The 9,637-nt window shown below is 34.8% G+C and overlaps 1 protein-coding gene across 1 annotated transcript; it reads right to left on the bottom strand.

Moving 5' to 3' along the window:
• Window positions 1–433: 433 nt before the first annotated feature.
• Window positions 434–3,648, bottom strand: LOC122047725 (actin-2-like). Its single transcript, XM_042609177.1, has 5 exons — window positions 3,509–3,648; window positions 2,549–2,622; window positions 2,069–2,462; window positions 788–1,401; window positions 434–706 (listed from the first exon to the last, which is right to left on the bottom strand). The coding sequence occupies exons 2-5, from the start codon at window positions 2,606–2,608 to the stop codon at window positions 641–643; spliced, it is 1,134 nt and encodes a 377-aa protein (XP_042465111.1). The 5' UTR covers window positions 2,609–2,622; window positions 3,509–3,648; the 3' UTR covers window positions 434–640.
• Window positions 3,649–9,637: the final 5,989 nt, after the last annotated feature.

Genomic DNA, 9,637 nt, shown 5'->3' on the forward strand with positions numbered 1-9,637 from the left:
TGAGACTATTTAAATTATTATTTAATTGATTTTTAGGGTAGTTGTTTTTTCATTCATAAATGTTCTTAACAACAGAATTTGAATATTAATATGAGAAATCAATAATTTCCGCTACAGGAAGAGATGGAGAGATCGAAAACACTGATGATTGGCATTTCACCACTTAATGTAACAACCCGGCCCCTCGATCTCTTAGACGACTCAACTGACGGCTCACTTGACTACCAAAATTCATAAATTCTAGTAAACCTGGAGGTCTAGAGTTTGAATCCTGGAAAAGGTAAAAATCTACTGACCAAAAATGGAAAGACCTGATGAGTAACAACATGACCGAAGGTTGTCGGTCGACGACATAAGAGTCCACCAAATAGGCCACTAGTTGAGCCGCCCCAGGGGCCGGGTCATTACACTTAACCACCAAATTAAGAGTCAAATTAAAACAAAAAAAACAGCTCTTCATATTATTAAAACACATTTCACTTTCAATTAAGCATACCTAAAGTATCATATATCCCAACAGTCTGATGCAACAAGGAAACCATCAACATCCCTTACGAAAGAAAAACAAAACAATACAGAACAAACAGCTATCATCTTCCTAAGAACACATCATAATGTATAATCAAAAAAGGCAAAGCATCTAAAAACACTTCCGATGGACAATCGCAGGACCCGATTCTTCGTATTCTGCTTTCGATATCCACATCTGCAATCGAGAAAAAACACTCATAAAATTTCGGTAAAGATGGCGGGAAAAGAAAACTATGGTAATTTCACTCTTGCTCACCTGTTGGAATGTGCTCAAAGAAGCCAAGATAGACCCTCCAATCCAAACACTATACTTCCTTTCAGGTGGAGCCACAACCTTTATCTTCATGCTGTTGGGGGCCAATGCAGTGATCTCCTTGTTCATCCTATCCGCTATGCCAGGGAACATTGTCGACCCGCCACTTAGAACAACATTCCCGTACAAATCTCGTCGTATATCTACATCACACTTCATGATGGACTGATATGTAGTTTCATGAATGCCTGCGGATTCCATACCGATAAGTGAAGGCTGGAAGAGCACCTCCGGGCATCGGAAGCGCTCTGCCCCGATGGTGATGACCTGCCCATCAGGCAGTTCATAGGTCTTCTCAACTGCTGAACTTGTCTTAGCAGTCTCAAGTTCTTGCTCATAGTCGAGTGCCACATACGCAAGCTTCTCCTTGATGTCACGGACAATTTCTCGCTCAGCACTGGTTGTGAAGGAGTATCCTCTCTCTGTGAGAATCTTCATGAGGCAATCTGTCAGGTCTCTTCCAGCAAGGTCAAGACGAAGGATAGCATGTGGAAGGGCATATCCCTCGTAGATTGGCACTGTATGACTAACACCATCTCCAGAATCCAATACGATCCCTGAGGAGAGAAAATATCACATTTAATTCTCCTAACAACTTGTCCATATTTACAACATGTTGTTACTAATAGATAACTTCTGTTGATATAAACAAGAATTCAAAATCGGGTTAATGGTAACCATCTTTAGCATTTCTCCCTTTAGGAAGTTGTGCAATAACAACTTCAATATAGATAGAATGCTATTGGAAAGCAACATTGAAAGCTTATGCAAAATACTTCTGACTGTTATAACTGTCCTGTTACTGACACCAAAAAGAACAATAAAACAATATGTACAAAATCTATCGAATGAAAATAGTTTACACTCACTGAGACTTTCAAGTGGCAAAAAGTAAATCAAATATCATGGTCTTGCAACATAAAACGATAAGGAAAATCAGGGGCTGGAAATTAAATTGGCTAAGTTTTAGTTGCCAAAATTGGATTTTATCTCATCCCGAGAGTATATAATAAAAATCTCTAATATCCCTTTCCATTCTTTGAGCACGGGTGCCTTGCTGTAAATCTCCTTATGCATTGCATCCTAGTGCTTATGAATAGATTCGTGCATAATGTAAGAAGGCACACAAGTTTAATATGAAGAAGTTATGCTAAATACTATATAAATCATAAAAGAGACATCTTTATGTCCAAAATCTTGCACAAAGCTTGAAGGCAAAATTACCTGTGGTACGCCCGCTAGCATAAAGGGAGAGGACAGCTTGAATAGCAACATACATGGCGGGGACATCAAAAGTTTCAAACATGATTTGTGTCATTTTCTCTCTGTTCGCTTTGGGATTAAGAGGGGCCTCAGTGAGAAGAATTGGATGTTCTTCTGGAGCGACACGAAGCTCATTGTAGAAGGTATGATGCCAGATCTTCTCCATGTCATCCCAATTGCTAACAATTCCATGCTCAATAGGATATTTCAATGTCAAAATACCTCTTTTTGATTGAGCCTCATCTCCTACATATGCATCTTTCTGCCCCATCCCAACCATTACGCCAGTGTGACGAGGACGGCCAACAATACTAGGAAAAACAGCCCTAGGAGCATCATCTCCAGCAAAGCCAGCCTATTGAAATGAAAATTACCAAAATCCCTTTTAGATGATTTTCCATGTGAATGATAGCTATGTGTTAGGATGAAAACCATCCTCACCTTCACCATTCCTGTTCCATTATCGCAGACAAGCGGTTGAATGTCCTCAACATCAGCCATTGTTTAGATTAAATCTAGTTGTGTGCCCAAGAGAAAATACAAATTATTAGGCTGAGCATATGATCAAAAAGGAATAGGCACTAATGGAAAAAATCAGTTATAGCCTCTTAAAATGCATCAATAAGAGGAAGCAATATAAACATAGTCCAGAAATCTTTCATGAGAAAAGACACCCACCTAAATATAAAAAGGCAAAATAATTTGGTCTTAGATTTTACCTAGATTAGAGCATCTAAATATTTAAAAATCATGAAAGCAAACAACTTTTGATGAAATATTGGGAGACAATAAACAACAATAAGTGGTTAAGGCTAGATACCTTTTAACAACAAGCATAGCAAAAAACAAAACTCATTGAGTTTAAACACAATGTAAAAAATGCAATCTTATTTGTCTTCCTATGACATCCTACAAATAGAAGCTCGTTTCTCCATTGGACTCTCAAGGATGATCCTTTCCTTAAAATTTTGTTGGCGACGACGAGAGTTTGCTAGTTAATTGCTGAGAAACAACATGCATTCTAAATTAATGAATTCCTACAAACAAATACAATATAACATGGACTATAAACAAAAAGATGAAGATAGTAAACAAAAGATCCGCCGAAATGAAAACATTTATCTGCTTAGAATACGCCGTGTTTCCACCGTTAACTGAACTAGATTATTTTCGGGATCACAATTTCAGTGAGTAACTTCAAAGCCTTGGATACTTGGTACCAATCCGCAATCATCTGAGCCAATTATATTATCTCCATCAGAATTAATCGCCTCTTTCATCACTGACTGAAAACAACAAATACTCACCGGACCAAAGAAACAAGCTAAAGCTAAGATCCAACGACTGGATAAAAACAAACAATCGAGAAGAAATCGAGGAAGAATGAGGCAAAAGCTTTACCCTTGACGAACGATTTGCGTAGAGAAAGATGGATGGATGGGCAGCGAAGCTTAGAAATGCAGGGTTTTGCTTAAATAATACTGCAAAAACAAAAAAACGATTTGTGTTTAGAAAAAAAAGAGAAAGAAAAGAACAAATCGAAATCCCCAAGGTCGGTGAAAATCGAGATTAGATCCGCTGTATCATCGAGACACCAAATAGGAATATAGTGAGAGAAAACATTGTAGGATTACACAATGTAAAGAGCTTAAAACAAACTATTTGGTGTTCGCTATTGGTCGTATCGAACCACTCGCAAATCAAAAACATGGGCGTCTTAATTACATACGGATTCGCTCCAATTGTGCTTCCGAATAAAACCAATGGCGGTCGTCCACCTCAGTGACCGGTGGGTCCGACTGTTGGAAAGCGAGTAAGGCTGTCCAAATAGGACGTGGAACGCACATTTCCATCTGGAGAACGGCAACTTTTTGGTTGTCGTATTCATTACTTTCTGCGAGAGGGCGGTGCGACGGCGGAGAAAAGAGGGGGCGGTGCGGTTTTTTCCGAACTGCATCCAAATTCTACAACGCCGAGCACTTTTGTGACCAGGACTGCAAGTAGCACGTTCCAACTTTTCGACTCCACGTCACGGAACCGGTAACTCGTAAAAGCATCCACAGTCGTTGGAGTTCAGTGAACTCCTTTTGTTATTATATCCCTGTCACATTAAAATAAAAAATTTTATATATCTCTCTATTAAAAAAAATTCTCAACAATTTCTTCTTGTAGTCCGCACTAACTTTTTTTTTAATATATTATTATTTTATTTTTTAAAACAAAAATCAGAAAAAATAATATTAAAAAAAATGAACTAAGGAGCGATTCTCGCATGACCGATCCTGAGGCATGTCACCAGGAACGATAATCAAGACCCTCGATTTTTAGGGACCTCCAAATTTTACATGCATATATAATATATATTATATATACTTAGATTATTTTAATAAAAACCTAAAAAATATATTTGATTGGATTATTTTAATAAAAGTCCAAAAATATATATATATTGTTGAATTATTTTAATAAAGGTCTAAAAAAATATATTTTTTATTAAAATTTAAGAAAAAAATCTAAAAAAGAAAACAAAGAAAAAAAAAAAGGTAAACGATCTTTTTTTCTCTTTGTAAGATTTTATTTCTTGTATAATTCTTTATTCATTAATTTATTTTCTAAAAAGTAAAGTATGAATTTTGAACGTTAATTTCCTTCTTTCTTCTCCATTGAATCTCTTCTAATTAAATTGGAAAAGTTTATTAATTTTAATTTCATCAACATCATCATTCATCAATGTACAAACTTACAACATAAGTTACCTACTTATTTATATTTTTTCTTATTGCCAATATTCAATATTGATTTTTAATATTGTATTAGAGTCAATATTTTATAATTTTTCTTACATATTTAAAAGAGTTTAAATAAATTATCCAAATTTTAATCATTATAGAATAGGCTATATCGATTGCTTCAAGCACAAACCCGGCTTTATTGTTCTTTGACTATTATTTTCACTGCTTGTGTTTATTTCATTGTTAGCTTTGTTGCTGGTTTTGTGTGTGTTTATTTTTACACTTGAAATTTGTAATACAAGCATGTTTCTAAAAAAATATCAATCTTAGAGTTAGAAAAGAAACAAAAGAAAAAGAGTGGAACAGATTATTAAAACTCACAAAGGTATTCTTCGTAAGTTTTTTAAAGCTAGCTCTTCAATTGAAAATTCAGTTGATGAATTGCAAGAAAAAAGTCAAAAAGAACTAAATGATCATGTAACAAATGAGCAGCAATCGAGTAATCAAGAAGAATTAAATAATCATGCAATCAATGAGTGGGAAAAATTGAGATAAAATGATGATCATAATCATGCAACGAATGAGCAGGAAAAATTGAGAGAAAATGATGATAATGATTTGAATGTAAATGGCTTGACAATTTTATGTATCGAAAATAAGGTGTTAGAAAAACTTAATTTTGAAGATCTTATTGATGATTTTGCTTCTCAAAATGCTAGAAGATATAGATTTTTTCAATGATTATTTCATACTTATATTTTTTTATATTTGTAGGTATTACATATTTTTGGAGAAACTTAGGAAACATATTTTGTATGATGTTGCATTTTTTGAAGAATCTTGAGAAATAAATTTTGTATGGAGTTTACCATATTTTAAATGAAATATATTGATTTTCAAGTTTTTCTATTAAACTATATTCAAATTGTACGTTAGTAAAAAATTTTCTTAAGAGGTCATTTTTCTTTTTTTGCCCAAGGGCCCCCAAGAGTCAAGGCCGACCTTGGGCTCTCGTTCGTTAAAATCAAAGAATTCCCTCCCATAGTTGAAGGGAGCTCTAGTTGGAGGGGGTCACAATGGTGTTGGTTGCTACTCGGAAAACCTAATGGTTCCACTGCACAAAAATTTTGTACAAAGGTCTGAACCTTTTCCTAGCTACCATGTGTTCTTTTAAATTAAACTTGGATCGCCTGCGGAACTTAACACATTTGATCCAAAGTTTAATCTATTTGTTCTTTTAGGTTTAGACTCGCATCTCCTGCGGAACTTAACACGTTCGATCCAAATCACCTAGGTTATTAATTTCATTAAATATTAATTTCTAAAATTGGCTTCCAGTACTGACGTGGCGAGGTACATGACCTTCTTGGATATGGGAACAACCACCACCGACTAGACAAAGCCTTTTAAGGAAAGTTAATATTTAATTTCCTTAAATAACTTTAGGTCAACCGAAAAGAACAATCAAATCACAAGGAAAAGAAAAAAAATAAAAGAACACAACATCGAAAACAAATTCGAAATACTAGAATCGCATGCCTCTTGTATTTGATATTATTTCCAAAAATAACTAGTATGATGCGGAAAGGAAAAATACTAGTTATACCTTTTAGAAAGACCTCTTGATCTTCTACCGTATTCCTCTTCTAACCTCGGACATTGTGTGGGCAACGATCTTCCGATATGAGAACCACCAAGCACCTTCTTCTTCCTTACAAGTTTCGGCCATCAAAACTTCTCCTAGGATGAAGAGGTTCGGCCACCACCACCATGCTCCAAGGGATGCTAGAAACAAAACTTTCTTTCTCTCCTTCTTCTTCTTCTCTAAACTTGATCCGGCCACCATATTGTTAGAGTGTATACTAAAAGCCTAGCTTTTGGTATAAACATTTATCTAGAAATAAGAATCACATTAGTCAAATGTCTACATTTATGATAGATGTAGTTGCTCAATTAATTTATATTGTAGATAACATGGTGTGTGGTGTCACACACAGAAGATCATGTTATCGGTTCCTTATAAATTATAAACAGTAGCTCACGACCAAGATGGAAAGGAACAAACCATTGGAAGGTCGTAGTGTAATTAGGTATTAGTTTATCTTAACTATATAATTACACTAGTACACTTAGAGTGTATTGAGTAGGATCATTTGAGGTCGTTCCTTTTATACTGACTTTATGAAGGAACAAAGACCTCAGTTATTATGGAAGTGTGTGCTCTTAATCCTAATATAATAACAAGCACATATATTTGATATTTATTTCTTTAATTTATCAATGGGTGAGATTTAGTTCGATAAATCAATAAAACCGATAAGTTGGGAAATGATATCACTTATAGTGTGTGTTATTGATTATAGAAGGAAACTGTGTCCTAGTGATCTAGGTTGAGAATGTCCCCAAGAGGAGCTCATAAGGATTGTCATGTTAAACCCTGCAGGTGGACTTAGTCCGACATGACGATGAAGTTGAGTGGTACTACTCTTGGAGCTAGATATTAATTAAGCAAGTTGTCAGTAACTTACTTAATTAGTGGACATTTGTTATCTTAAACACAGGGAGACTAACACACTCATAATAAGAAGGAGCCCAAAATGTAATTTGGGATTGGTGCGGTAGTTCAATAATAGTTCTTTAGTGGAATGAATTATTATTGATGAAATTAAGTTGTGTGTTCGGGGCGAACACGGGATGCTTAATTTCATCGGGAGACCAAAACCAATTCCTCCTCTCGGTCTCTATCGTAGCCTCTAGTATATAGAGATTTATACCCACCACATACCCACCTTCTTACCCATCCAATGGGGTCGGCCAAGCTAGCTTGGAACCCAAGCTAGGGCCGGCCAAGACCAAGTGGATGAGCCATGTAGGTGGCCGGCCAAAGCTTGGGTCCCAAGCTTAGGTGGCCGACCACTAGAATATTAAAAAGGATTTTTATTAAAATTATTTCTTATGTGGATATCATGATTTTAAAAGAGAGTTTAAAAAATTAAAAATTTCCTTTTATAGTTTTCTACAAAAGATTAAGAGAAGAGATTAATCTCTTTCCTTATTTGTAGTTTAAAAGGATGGTTTTAATTTTTGGTAAAAACTTTCCTTATTTGTAAATCATCTACATGTTTAAAATAAAATTTAAAATTTGAAATCTTTCCTTATTTGTTGATTAAAGGAGGATTTTAAATTTTAAGAAAACTTTCCTTTTTAACCATGTTCGTGATTTAAAAGAAAAGTTTAAAAATTAATAATTCTCTTTTATTAGTTTCTACAAAAGATCGAGAAAAGATTTGATATCTTTCCTTATTTGTAGATTAAAAGAGATTTTAATTTTTAGAGATAACTTTCTTTTTATCCACATGTTTAAAAGAAAGATTTTAATTTATTAAATTTCCTTTTTATAAACCAATCATAAAGGGATTAAATTATTGGAGAAATTTTATAAATTTCTGGAGACAAATTAGGAAGTTTTAATTAATTAAAACTCTCCTTGTTTGTAGCTTTTATGTGGCCGGCCAAATAAAATTGAGAAAGAAAATTATTTTAATTAAATAATTTTTCCTTTTCAATGGAAAAAGAATTAAGGAATTTTTTTAAAATTTTCCTTATTTGCCAAGACCAAGGATTATAAAAGAGGGGGTAGAGGAGGCTTCATGGTAAACATCTCTATTCTATTTTTTCTTCTCTTTTCTCCTTGGGTGTGGCCGGCCCTTTCTTTCCTCTCCTCTCCTTTGTGTGGTCGAAACCTTCTCATTGTGGAGATAGCTTTGGTGGCCGGATCTAAGAAGGAGAAGAAGGAGAGAAAAAGAAGCCTCTTTTCTAGCATCCCTTGGAGCATAGTGGTGGTGGCCGAACCTCTTCATCCTAGAAGAAGTTTTGATGGCCGAAACTTGCAAGGAAGAAGAAGGTGTTTGGTGGTTTCTCATCTCGGAAGATCGTTGCCCACACAACGTCCGAGGTTAGAAGAGGAATACGGTAGAAGATCAAGAGGTTTTTCTAAAAGGTATAACTAGTATTTTTTCTTTCCGCATCATACTAGTTATTTTTGGAAATAATACTAAATACAAGAGGCATACGATTCTAGAGTTTCGAATTTGTTTTCGATATAGTGTTCTTTTGTTTTTCTTTTCCTTGTGATTTGATTGTTCTTTTCGGTTAACCTAAAGTTATTTTAGGAAATTAAATATTAGCTTTCCATAAAAGATTTTGTCTAGTCGGTGGTGGTTGCTCCCATATCCAAGAAGGTCATGTGCCTCGCCACGTTAGTACTGGGAACCAATTATGGAAATTAATATTTAATGGAATTAATAACTTAAGGTGACTTGGGTCGAACGTGTTAAGTTCCGCAGGAGATCCAAGTCAAAACCTAAAAGAACAAATAGATTAAGTTTTGGATCAAACGTGTTAAGTTCCGCAGGCGATCCAAAATCTAATTTAAAAGAACACATGGTAGCTAGGAAAAGGTTTAGACCTTTGTACAAAATTTTTGTATAGTGGAACCTCTAGGTTTTCCGAGTAGCAACCAACAATTGGTATCAGAGCTAGAGTTTTGCCTCTGTGTATTTGGTATTAGTTTAATTATGCACATGTCATACATAATTTAGGCAGGTTAATAGTAGGATGTGCTAACTTTGTGGATGCAGGATCCAACTATTATGGCTTATAGTTATTATGTGTGTGATTGGACCCTTGGACATGTCAAGGGCATTTTATTGTGTGTGCATGATTGTATTATAAAATACAGCAGGAGTTGTATTTAGTTTTATTAGGATTTTATTTTTTGATCTAGTTACATGTACAT

The sequence above is a fragment of the Zingiber officinale genome, chromosome 2B, assembly GCF_018446385.1.
Source record: "Zingiber officinale cultivar Zhangliang chromosome 2B, Zo_v1.1, whole genome shotgun sequence".
Classification (NCBI taxonomy): domain Eukaryota; kingdom Viridiplantae; phylum Streptophyta; class Magnoliopsida; order Zingiberales; family Zingiberaceae; genus Zingiber; species Zingiber officinale.

What these genes read in the sequence shown, in the direction of transcription:
- LOC122047725 (XM_042609177.1), bottom strand. Translation starts at nt 2,608, where the DNA reads ATGGCTGATGTTGAGGACATTCAACCGCTTGTCTGCGATAATGGAACA. An exon ending in ATGGAACAGGAATGGTGAAG is followed by an intron (nt 2,463 to 2,548) that starts GTGAGGATGGTT and finishes TCATTTCAATAG; the next exon opens with GCTGGCTTTGCTGGAGATGA. An exon ending in CTTTGAGCACATTCCAACAG is followed by an intron (nt 707 to 787) that starts GTGAGCAAGAGT and finishes TCTCGATTGCAG; the next exon opens with ATGTGGATATCGAAAGCAGA.